Here is a 13,163-nt window from a genome sequence, read left to right as displayed (position 1 = left end):
GGCACACTGGTTTCTCTGTGATATCCACCTGGGATTAACTGTTAATTGCCACCCCTCTAACCTTGCTGTATTGTTCTAAAGGTGATGTACCTTAATGAGGGTTGGTTAGAAGTAGGTTCCCCACTCCCTCAACCTCTCGTTGTGTTGCTAGGGTTCAAAAGTACAATGGCACTATATCAAGAAATGGGAATTTAAACTAAATAGTACTACCTCGAGGGAACATATTTGGAGGGCAATACCCAGAACTACCTGCTCCATTCAAACGAGGGCAATGTGGTACTAGATAATGTTTCAATGGCATTACACTCCGGAACAACTACATTTAATGTATATGACAACATCAATTATTTGTTGGAGGGGGTGTGGGAGGAAAGGAGACTGATAGTGGGACTGCCCTATAATAAGACCATTTTGGGAACAGATCCAAAAACACACAGAAAGGATATTCCCGCATATTGGATCTAACGATCATAGCTTTGGAATGGGATACCCACGTGGCACAAAGAGACCAAGCCGCCTTCCAATGCAACTGGAGGAAGCGCTTGGGTACCTTCAAAGTGACTATATGCTTCAATGGTGCCCTGACAAAATATGGATATTGGACATTAGGTGACCACTCACAGAGTACAATAAAGAAATCAACAGAGATCCTCCTGGAGGTCATGGGAGGCGGAGGGTGGGGATGGGTGGACATGTTAGAATGTTTGTGTTTTTCTTGTATTGTAAAAATTGGTGTGGAAGTTGGTGTATGTTTTAAACTGCCCTTTCCTGAATGTGTATGTTTTGACAGGGCCTGTGTCCCACTCTTGTCCTTTCCTTTGTCGGCATAGTCTTAGCTCGAGCCGAGTGCAGTATCCTTTTATTTTTCGAGTCGTAGTCGAATACTGAATGCACTTTCCTCAGCTACCCTCAAGGGATTGCAGTTGAAAGAACAAGGTAGGAATGTTCGAGGGAGAAAAGACTGAAGATTATTTTTGCGAAATAACCTTTGGTTTTTTCTCACCTGAAAATTTCTGACTTGGCCCACAACCCGAGCCACCAACCCCGCCCACAACCCTAGCCACCAACCCCGCCCACACCCCTAGCCACCAACCCCGCCCACACCCCTAGCCACCAACCCCGCCCACACCCCTAGCCACCAACCCATCCCCATACTTACCTTTCTTCCAACTCGCTGGGCTGTGCAACGCCTGTTCCCTTTCACTTCTGTGATCGGGAACTGGTGCTGCAAGGTGCTTCCGAAAAAGAAAGGTAAAAAAAGGGGACAGCAGCAGGGGTGTCCTCGCAACCCCTGCTCACAATATAGTGAGCAAGGGTGCAGGGCACAACCCCACATCCCCCAGCACAGAATGCGTGATTTGGTCGAACTTCGGCCATTCGGATTTTTAGACAGGCCGAAATTCGGCCAAATCATGCATTCAGTATTATTTTTTCTAACATTTTGGGTGAACCCACCCTCAAGTAGCCGTTTGTGTGTTTCAGGCTTTTCGAATGGCTATGGGACGTATCCATAATCCGCCAGGAGGTCAAGAATCTGCTGCAAGGTTTCTCTCGAAAGCGCATCCTTGTTAGGCAGTTGGGTGTCGGTCCTGACCCCCATGTCAGAAACCAGCCTCAGAGTTCCAGCATTTGAACCTTGGTGCCACTTCAGACTACGCATGTAGGGTGTATGGGGCCAGGCGTTTTGGTTGGTGCTCCTAAAGAGTATTCGGTTTGAATGAGTCACGGTCGGCAGCAATCCTGGTTGTAGTCCCTTGGAGACAACCATTGCACACCTTCTGCATCTCTCCAGGCAAATTTCAAATTACACGATGGACAGAATTTAATGGTGTATTCTCAATGTGGGCCTTGCGGAATCGTTGCTGGCCTAATGAGAGTATTCCAAAGGGAGAAAGACATTTTCTAGGCGGCATGTAGGAGTTAAACAAACATGAATATATGCCCTCCCACTCTCCCTAGTGTATGCCACATTGATGGTCATGTCGAGAAGTTCTTTCGCCCAACTTTACTTTGACATCAAAATTGCTGTCCACGTGTGTGATGGTGTTGAAAACTTCCACAAAAAGCTGCGTTACCAGGTGATGGTGGGGGAAAAAACAAATCCGAGGACGTTGACGCGCGAGGTATCATGGGTGCCTGTACATGTAGGATAGGGATGTGACCGGAATGCCCTCGTCTATGTCCTATTTTTGACTTTGAAAAGAACAAATGCTATACTACAAGCCAACCACTAGATGACAGACTATAAATAAAGCATGCGAATCTGAAGATCCACAAGCTCCAGAAACATCGGGGGTCTGTAACCTTTGGCTCTCACAATGTTTTAGACAAAAACTCCATTATAACTAAAAGGCCTTTCTTGATCAGAATCTTCCCTTTCTTCATAAATTGAAGTTAAGGGGGGATGCTCTGGCTTGTGAAATGGTATAAAACCCATCTCTAAAGCAGAGAGAGCCATCATCAGTGGCCTTGAAAAGGTCGATGTCGTTGACGCCGATGTAAAAATCCTCGAAGGCGCCGACAAAGGCGTCGAGAAAACTAGAAGAGGCCTCGAAGAACTCCTGCTCGAGGATGTCGACGACGTTCTCGACGTCGTGTCAGAGGCTCTCGGTGTAACCGTTGACTGTGGAGTAGCCGTGGGTTTTTCTTTTATCGGCGTCGACTCGATCGATGGATGCGTCGAAGAACCCTCCGAGAATGCTTTAGACGGTGAGGAGACGAATGTCTCGACTCTACCGCGGAAACTTTCGAGGAAGTTAAAACTGACTTACCTCTCTCGAGCTTCCCCTTAAGCTCATTCAAGGCTTTCGCCGTCATGGATAGGCATTCCTCAAACTCCGAACACTGGTGTTCGATTCCCAGACACCACAAACAGATCCTGTGAGGATCCGTCAACGACATTTTCTTCCCACAGTCGTGGCATTTTTTGAAACCGGACCGAGGAGTCGACGGGTCGGAGGAGGAGGAGGAAGCCATCGAGTACGAGTCGGTTTTCTCGAGGAAATATGAATATTTCGACTGACGAACTGAGCAACGGTATTCCGAGGCACACGAAGCGCAGAAAAACGAACTGAGCAACAGACGCTGCGCGTGGCCATTTATAGGCATGATGACGTCGGCGTCGATACGGTGGCTGTCGAGGAACACCTACTCGACGGACGTCGACGCACAGCGCCCTCTACTGGGGAAAAGAAATTCCGAGGCCAGCAAGCTGGAGATACAAATATCATAGATCAGGAATACGTCGGAGGACATAATCCCTTCGAAAGAGCTATTTCAGTACTGCCTGGCCCACTTGGCAATCTTTCCTTGCTTGAAGAGCTACACAATCTTGAGTGACTGTGTGCACAGACTCCATGTAGATACCTAGAGTTGGGAAAGAGTTTCTCTTGCACCTTTCCGTCTATCGATTTGGTACATCCTTTTTGCTTGCTTTTGACCTGTCCTGACTTTTTAAAGGGAAGGAAAGCCTTCAGCTTCACTTCCCTTCCCTTGCCCTTTGCTCATTTTTATCGGGAACCGACAGTCCCGAGAGACTGTTTCTCTTTTGGAATGTCTGTATTTTGTATATTGCACACAGCACCTTACAACGCAGTGCAATGTGGATACTTTGTATCCCCTACACCTTTGTTATGGGCTTTTGGTTACTTTCTACATGTGCCAAAGACAAGCTGATAACAGCAGTCAATTTTACCGTTTTTGTTTTACTCTTGTACTTTCGCGTTTACAGTGAATGGCAAGTAAAGGTGGCTAGCACCCACAAATGGCTGTGCTACAAGCTTTGTCGATTGTTATTTGGCCATATTGTAGTTTGGCCTTCTTTCTGCTTTCCCAGGTCAGGAAATCCCTTATAAAGGTCATGCACTTGCCTGGAAAAGCTGTTGCGTTTGCAGGCTAGTGAGCCTTTGTGTGTGAGCAAAAGGGATAGGGGCTGTGACTGTCTGGGTCCCAGTCCATAACCTTGGTGCCAGTCGGCTGCTGATCAGATGTGAAACCAGTAGTTCTCCCTGATTGGACAACTACTGACTGAGTGTGGCAGATTCTTTCCATTGGTGGGCTTGGACTTGCTTCCAGCTCCAAATAAAAGTAGGTGTTCTGCAGCCATTCTTCAGATCTACGTTGGAGCCAAGATTCCTGCAGAGATCAGCCCACAACTAACTTGATGACTTCTGCAATGGACCAGCCTCCTGATCTCCTAAGGCCCTCATTGGTGCTTCAAACCCTTGGACTAGTGTGATCAACAAGTCTCAATGCCTACTCAAGTTTCCCTGGACCCCACACACAACCACCCACCCCCACACACGACCACCACCACCCCCACCCCCACCCCCACACACACACAACCACAACCGCAACCCCTTGCCACACAAGCCATTGCTGGACTTTATAGACCCTCTGACACAAGAGATCTTTTCATCGCTGATATTGCAAGAAACACTTGTAAGCCAGCCTCTGAAAATTGAAAAAGTAAGACTTGCCTAGTGTTTGTCAAACAAAAATGTTTAAACCGTTTAACGCAAGTTACGGCCAAAGACTGGAGTTTCAAAATTGGCATTGCATGTATAGATTTCTGTTCCCTTTTCCTGAACATCAGAAGTGAACTAAACAAAAAGGCGCGAGGCGCGATGCGATTAGCATCCATGAGATTAGCTCCCTCCCCAGACATTCAAGCCTGCAAAGCCCTCTCAGCCAAACTTCCTACAGCCAACTCCCAGACTCTTTAACATTCACCTTATCTACAGACCTCTAGGTCCCATCGGGTCATTTGAGGAGGATATCTCTACTATTCTATCAGATACATTACCTCACAAGTACTACTGTTAGGCGAGCTCAACCTGGGCTTTAATGACCCACAAGACAAACAAGCAAACATCAATGCCAACATCTTGTTAGAACTTGACCTTACGCAGAGAGTAAACCTACCTACACACAACAAAGGTAGAATAGTCGACTGGGTAGCACACTAATTGCACCGCCATCATTACCTCTAGCACCACTCAAGACTGGACTGACCACCATCTTCTTTCATTCAGAAAATCCTCGTCTAGGCCCACTAATTGTCTTACTGTCCCAAGATTTAAGCTAAGGTCGGAGGCAGCAGCTTTCCCGTTAAAGCTGCCCAACTCTGGAACTCCCTGCCTCCACCCCTTCGAGCAGATCAAGCATACATTAATTTTAGACACATCTGTATCAACTTAAAGCTTAAAGCCAATGACCACTAAGGCCCTTGTCACCCACCTTCTCGCATTGTAAATAGATATCTGAGTTTTGTTATTAAGATGCTTGTATAGCACTCTTCCTTTGTACGTCTTATTCCTCCTACGTGACAATACGTGACTGTTTCTTCTTTACCTTTGATTTGTATATATGCCGTGTGTAACCAGTATTTGTCATGTGTAACCTAAGCTGAGCGTCTTCGTGTAACACTGCGCCCTGATACCTCTGGGTCTGGCGTGCAATACAAATTAACAAAAACAAACAGCCCATACCCTTTCCCTCATCAGCAAATTATTATGAAGTGGCAGAGAAAAGAAAAGAATGTATTGGTTATCTGTTTCATTGCATAAGATGGTATTTACTTTGGAGCGGTTTTATCAATTTGCAGGATCATGCATTAGGTTTTTCTTAGTAAAAGTGAGTGGGAATTATACTTCAATAAGGACTTCTTGAAACATACATCATATTTATCACTGTGCATCTGACGCACTTGCATAAAAATAACTTTATTTACCTTCACTCATAGGCACGTCTGTGTCAAGCTCCAAATTCAATGATGTTTGCAAATCTTCACAAGTTTTACTAGGAGAGTCACGTTTTTCACTTATTAATGATTCAGCATCTTCAAAAGTCTTTGTCGTTTCAGATTGCCTGTTCTCTGTTTCCATTGAATTGTTCCGGTCTTCAGTATCGTTACTTTCCAAAGAAATTGTTTCTACGTTTGACTTGGCATCCAATTCTTCAGTTAATACTACTGTTTTACTTTCAGATTTTGTTATTCTCATCTTCAGTGGTGTCCCCGAATCTTCCAACGTTTTACTGTCAGTGATGCCATGCTCCTTCTTCAGTGAAGTGTCCAGATCTTCAAATGCATTAGTGTCTGGGTTATCTTGTGCCAAATTACACAAATAAACATCAATGGGTCCTTTTGAGCTCTTAATATGGACCTCTATGCAATTCTGTAAAATTCAAAATGTCTTAAATTAAATCTGCTGAAACATACACATACATGTTTGTCAATTTTAGATGGTATATCTGTGTTGAAGGCAGGGCATCCCAGACAGTACCAGGAAAGTTTGGCTTCCCCATCCCCAGGGTGGCTCATCAACAGGGGGCGATGGGGAGCCAACCCACCAACATTATGCACGAGCAAAGCAAGCCCAGTGAAAGCACTGAGCACTCCACCCCCAGCTGCAGCAAGCCATTCTTCTTTTGGCCTTTCCTTTGTCTTGGGTGACCACAAGCAAGGCCTAAAATGGCAGTGTGCACACAGGAGCTCAGTATGTTGGCACATAAATTGGCATTTAGCCTATATTCTAAGGGCTCCCAATTTTGGCAGACAAGATCTTTCTAATACAGAGGTATATAAGTGATTATCCCAGGTGTACACAATGTGGCAGCATCTTCTTTAGAACACCAGTTACCCAATATGGTCGCCATTCGTAAACTATTATACTGTTTGAAAATAATTACTCCCCACGTATACACTTCTTAAACAGACCTATATATACAGAACAATAACACAAAAAAGAGCTTTGGGTTACTGGGAAATGTAACTTGCTGTGGGTGGCTTATCCTAGGGTTGGGGTGAGACAGAGCTAGGATTGAGTGAGACAGACCTTTAATGATATCATGTATGGGTTTAATGTAATCTATTTCTGAAACAGATGCATTTTATTTTGAAGTTGTATTCATAACACAAAATGAAAATAAAAGCTGTCAAGAATGCAGGCCTTTACACTTAACCCAGCTGGTTTAGAGCTCTCAGAAAAAGTAGACTGAAAAAGATGGAGTGATTCTTAAACTTTTTCGGGTTTATGGCTATAATACAGATTTGTAAACTCAGCAAGTATGCAATTGTGCTATGAAAAAAGCAAGCAGTAAAACTAGTTATTAGTCATCTGGTGGAAGGGAGATTATGAAATCTATGGTATACATTACTCACAGTAATCGTATTTATGATGCGTGCATCTTCTTAGATTCACATGCTGTGCATAGGCCGACATCTAGTGGAAGCTGCAGAGTATTACAGTTGTTTACAAAACTTGAAAGGGGACGTCGAATAGGGCGTGCCAGTAATACTATCCGTAGTGTGGCGTCCCCTGTACCCATGATCCCTCACGCATGTAGATCCCTCGGATTGTATTTTTCTGACATGAAGTAGCAGGAGGAGTAGCTCGAGTACAGAAGTATCCAAGCAGATATGATGGACAAGCTCACAAGCATCCATGCGCCTTCTCTCAGAGGGGAGGAAGGGCGGGTGCATGTGAATCTAAGGAGATACAAGCATAAAAAATATGATTACGGTGAGTAATCTGCGGTTGATCTGCTTAGATCACATGTTGTGCATAGATTAGCGAGCATTAAGGAGGTGGGATGTGAGAAGGGTCATGAGCGAACAAATGTCTTAGAACCGGTTTGTCTTGGAATGAGTAAATGCAGTAGTGCCGAGTCAAGGTGTGTACTGAGCTCCATGTAGCTGCCTTGCAAATACTGTCCAGCGGGATATTTGCGAGGAACGCCAGAGTGGCTCCTGTGCCTCTTGTAGAGCGAGCCCTGGGAGTAAAAGGCAGAGTTTTATCTGACAGGGAATAGCACAGTTGGATACAACTGACTATCCACCTGGAGATAGCAATTTCAGAAATGCGGTTGTCCTCTCTGCCTCATGCTATGGAGACAAACAATTGAACTTTCCTTAGCGGTCTGGTCTTGTCTACGTAGAAGAGGACTGCTCTCCTCACATCTAGTGTGTGGAGGTTTATCTCAACTGAGCTCTTGGGTTCTTGGAAGAAAGCCGGAAGCTCGATAGACTGGTTTACATGAAACTTGGAAATTAATTTAGGTGAGAAACTAGGGCGAGTACATAAAACCAGCTTATCCTTATGTACTGTAAAGAAATGATCTTGCACAGATAAAGCTTGAAGTTCACTCACTCTTCTTATGGAAGTAACAGCCATTAAGAAGGCAGTCTTACAAGTCGGGTTTTTAAGACTAGACTTGTGCATAAGCTCAAAGGGGGGACACATGAGCTTAGCAAGGACCACATTGAGATTCCCAACCTGATGGCGGGTTTGAAATTGGGGGGTGAAGTCTTTTTACCCCTTCCATGAATGCCTTGATAACGGGTATTTTCCACCACAAGAGTTTGCTCTGTGAAGTGGTGTAAGCTCACAAAGTCGCCAGATGGACTTTTAGGGAGTTGAATACTAACCCCAAGTCTAACAAATTGAGCATATAGATTAAAATGTGATGAGATGGAGTACATTCTAAGGGATTAATACCTTTAGACTGGCACTAGATAAAGCGCTTCCATTTGTTAAAGTAACAGTGCCTACTGTTGGTCTTTCTAGCTTCTTTTAAGATATTCATGCATCTTTGTGGAAGTTTGAGGTGGCCGAACTCTGACTTCAGGAGCCAGGCTGCCAAGTTCGAGTGGGGCTGCAGGTGCACTGTTAGTCCCTCGTGCTGGGAAAGTAGGTTGTACCGGTACGGGAGTTTGATGGGGCGGAACACCGCCAGTTTGCACAGGTGTGGATACCATAGCCGTCTCGCCCACATAGGAGCAACTAGGATGAGCGTCATTGGTTCCTTGTGGATCTTGTTCACCACCTTCCTCATGAGAGGGTTTGGTGGAAAAGTGTAGGCAAATATCCCTGACCAGTTCATCCATAGGGCGTTCCCCTAGGAGCCTGGCTGGGGACACCTGTCGCGAAGTCTGGGTACTGTGTTTGCTTGTGGCGAATAGGTCTATTGTGGGGAAACCCCACTGAGATAAGAGGTGTTCTACGACATCTTTGTGTAGTCGCCATTCGTGCTCCTCTGGAATGGGATCTCTGCTAGTGAGTTGAGTTCCCCCGGAACATGTTGGGATGACAGGTAAATCTCTTTGAGTGCCCATTTCCAGATTTGTTGGGTGTTAGGCAGAATCCTGTGCAGTTCCCTTGGGGAACACTGCAAAAGGATTAAGACTACAGAAGTAAGCAGTAAACCCAATTGGTAGCAGTCTGCACCACCCAGATTTACCTGGTAGCTGTGGCTGACTAGTCAGACTTCTCTCAAGAAGAGTAGGGCAGTATGCAGAGTATACACAATAGGGCCAAAACACAGAGCAAACAATTATATACCTTTTATACAAAGCTCTGCTCAGTGTTTATTTATTTAAAACACACTTTAGGTAATACACTAGCACTCTCAATGAAAAGTAATTTAAGACATAGTCAGGCAAGTATACACACCTCCCTTGTTAACTATCAGACAAGTCAGGGTTCAAGCACAACTATTTGTTAAGACAGAAGTGAGCGCTTAACCTAGATGGCACTCCAATAGTTTAGGTTAAAAAGGGAGAGAAAAGGCAGAGCATAAAATAAAACAGTTCCCAACACTTAAGAGTTCAGAGCAAGGGGAGAAAGGCAGGTTATACTGTAGAGCCAAAGTTCATAGGCCAGGCTCACTTTAAACCGTGTGATCCTGGGCACATTTCGCTTTGCTCCAGTTAAAGTGCACTGAAAGTCTTTGCAGAGTGTTCAAAAGAGGTTGGGGTGATTCAAAAGATATAGTTAGAAGGTCTGGAGCCAACCCAGTTTAGAAGCCAAGGATTTAAGGGTCACCTTTAGCAATCTGTAAAAAGGGAGGCCAGGCAGGGCACAGCACCTTAAAGAGAAAGGAAGCTATAGCGGGGCAGTTGTTCCTGGCAGTGGTTGAAGTTCGAGGTTCCGACCAGGGGAAGAGACGATCTTGTCGAGGAGGAAACGTGGAGTCGTTGCACTGCACAGGGATGAAACCAGCAACAGAGTTCCCGATTAAAAGGTGCGGTCCTTTTATTCACGGTTAAAAGTGGTGAGCCTGGCTATCCAACCGCCGGAGTGCTTGGCACGGGCGATTCGACCAAGTGACGTCTTTGGAAGCGAAAAAAGGGCAAACTAGTTGGTCCTACCAACTCAAAAGGAGAAGACTCTCCAGCAGAAGATCTTCTCTTGTCGTTGGAAAAGTGGCGAGTTTGTTGCAGGAGGGCTTCACCCGTGGTGTCGTCGGTTGCAGGTGGCTCAGCTTCTTCCCTCTTCGGATTCTTAGGTCCTGTGGCGACTTCTGAAGTTCCAGTCCCAAAGGCCTAGCTTTTATGCAGAAAAACCCCCATTCATCAGCCTAGCTGTCAATCACCACTGGGTCAATCAGAGTAGAGTGCGACTTGGGTTGCTAAGGCAATGCAGTCCAGGGTGCCAATTCCCCCCTCCACCCTTCCTGTGGAAACCAGACAGAGTGGCACCATTTGGAGGGCTTCTGTGGAGAAGCCCACCAAAATTTTGGAGCAAAGGGCTCGACCTTGGTCAGAGTTACAGAGACGGACCATTTTAGAATAGAGTTCTGGCAAAAAGACCCAACCAGTGATTTAATATTAAATAAATAAACAGGTATTATCTTTAAAATTGCACCAAAAAGTGGTGTTTAAAATCAATGGGAAAATCCCATAGAGAATATTCCGGTGAGATATTTCGCGTGGTAACCACTGCCACCAGCCAGAAACTCGACAAGGGGGGACTGGACTGTGCCCCCTTGAAAACAGATAATTATAATTAACCCCTTCCAGTACTTCCACAATATGATGGTTTGTACTGGTTCTGTTCAAAATGTAGGACTAGTAAAGTCAATCGTGACATTACATACCCTGGGAGACCCAGTCACAGGGTATGGAGTCTATGTTTGTATGTTTGGGGGTCACTGTGACACCCCTGTGGTACTGCACTGAGGGTGCTGTGTACCACACATACAGAAAAACAGATGATACCCTATGGAGTAAAAAGAAACCCCAAAAGAAACCCCACAGCCCATAAGCACATAAGTCAAAGACATACCTCAAATCATGTCTAAGAGTGGGAGTAAAAGAGTCTCACTCTTAGCAGGAGGAAAAAAAAAATCTGGGGGACTCACTAGGCTTCGGAACTTAGCCGTATAAGAGAATTCTCCCTAACATTGGGCAAGCATAGACAGATTTGAGAAAGAGTGCCCCCTGTTTATGTAAAACATTGCAGTTGTGCTGTCTGTAAGGACCTGCACTGACTGGTTCGATAAGAGGGGTTTGAATGCCCGAAGCGCTCTTAATACTGCCAGAGGTCCCAGCAGAGATTGATGTGGTTCTGAGCAACCCTGCGAGGCGAGAGATCCTGAGCTGTGCGGTGAAGGTAGTGAGCTCCCCACCCTGTTAAGGAGGAATCTGTTGTGACGACGGCCTGAACCTCTGGGTCGTAGAAGTGTTTCCCTTTCGTTAGATTTTCTCTCTTCCACCAGCGAAGATTCTGTCCTAGTGTTGGCGAAAACCACTAGATCGTCCCACTGACCAATTGCCCGAGACCACTGTTTCGCCAACCACTCCTGCATGGGTCGCATGCGCAGGTGCGCATCGGGAACCAGGTAAATGCAAGACGCCATCATGCCTAGCAAACGCATTGCTTTGCACACCATTATTTGGCGACTGGCATGATGGAGGAATTTGCAGCAACACATTTTAATTCTTTCCTCCGACAGAAAGGCCAACCCCTCTTGAGTATTTAGGGAACAGCTCCTAGGACTGTTGTGAGGTGCTTGGCACTAGACTACTTTCTCGTTGATGGAGAAGCCCAATTGAAAGAGGAGGTTGTTGGTTCTTTGGATGTTTTGTCTGCAAATTAGGGGGACTCCCCTGTAATGAGCCAGTCGTCCAGGTAAGGGTACACTGGGATTGCCTCCCTGCGCAGGTGTGCTGCAACCACCGCCAGTACCTTGGTGAATACCCTTGGAGCCGAGGCTATTCCAAAGGGCAGCACCTTGAATTGGTAGTGCTGGTTCGCTATCTTGAAACGCAAGAATCTTCTGTGCGCTGGGAACATTGAAATATGAAAATGGGCATCTTTCATATCCAGTTTTGCCATGTAATCCCTTTTTAGTAGGGGGATTACCTCTTGTAGCGTAATCATGCAGAATTTGTGTGGCTTGACACTTGTTTGCAGGGCGCAAATCTAATACTGGGCGCATTGTGAGATCTTTCTTTGGCACAAGGAAGTAGGTTGAACAAATACCCCCCGTTTACCTAGTTGGTCGGGACGACCTCTATGGGTCCTTTAACAGCAGAGTGGAAATCTCCTCGAGGAGGATCCGCTGGTGTTCTTGTGTGTACTTTTTGCAGCGGAGGATGGTCGAGTGGGCGCTTGAGTAATTCGATGCATTACCCTCCGGATACTGTGGACCACACCCATCTGTCCGAAGGGATCCCCTCCCATGTGTAGGTGAAGTTGACAATGCGCCCCCCTACTGGGGAAGCATGGGAGGGGGCTGAAGCGCAACGTCACTGTTTCGAAGGTGGTGTACCACCTCTAGCGGGGCTACCCCTTTCCCGCCCACAACCCAGCGCTGCCCTCTCAGGTAGCCCTGGGAAGACCGATGGTTATTCCCCCACAATGAGCTACGATTCTGGCAATTTTGAAAGCGGCGAAAATTACTGCTTCCCCTCTGTCCAGAGGGTTTCTTAGTGAGTTGACCAAGGGATTTTAAAGTGTCATACTCCTCTTTCGCCGTTTTGAGGGCATCTTTGCCAGCTTTGCCGAATTATACGTTAGGCTTGACTGGCATGTCCATCAGTGTTGCCTGTGTTTTAGGCTTAAATCATGATAGTCACAGCCATGCATGCCTTTTAATGATCGTACCCTCAGCGATTATTCTATCGGCATTATCAGCCGCATCGTAGTTAGTCTTAAGGAGGCAGCCAAACGCTGCCCTCCCCTCGGCTGCCACTTGTGCTAACTGGGTCTTTAAAAGTCCTGGTGCAGAGGAGAGTAAAGCAGAAACTATCTCACACTTGTGGCAATTATAACTCACCAAGAGGGTGGCACTGTTGGCTATCCTGGCTTGATAAGCCACAGAGGAGGCGACTTTCCTACATAGGCCATGAATCCTCTTGCTTTCTTTATCTGGGGGAG

At 46.0% G+C, this 13,163-nt stretch overlaps 1 protein-coding gene across 1 annotated transcript in view; it reads right to left on the bottom strand.

Moving 5' to 3' along the window:
* The window catches only part of E2F6 (E2F transcription factor 6), a 439,338-nt gene that overhangs the window by 138,896 nt on the left and 287,279 nt on the right, over positions 1-13,163 (bottom strand). The window contains exon 6 of the mRNA XM_069605960.1: positions 5,732-6,176. Coding sequence (XP_069462061.1) covers positions 5,732-6,176 — 445 coding nt within the window. The remainder of the gene's footprint in view (positions 1-5,731; positions 6,177-13,163) is intronic.

This window comes from Ambystoma mexicanum, chromosome 4p (genome assembly GCF_040938575.1).
Source record: "Ambystoma mexicanum isolate Mex_15411 chromosome 4p, UKY_AmexF1_1, whole genome shotgun sequence".
NCBI lineage: Eukaryota > Metazoa > Chordata > Amphibia > Caudata > Ambystomatidae > Ambystoma > Ambystoma mexicanum.
This window is presented reverse-complemented; position numbering and strand designations above follow the sequence as displayed.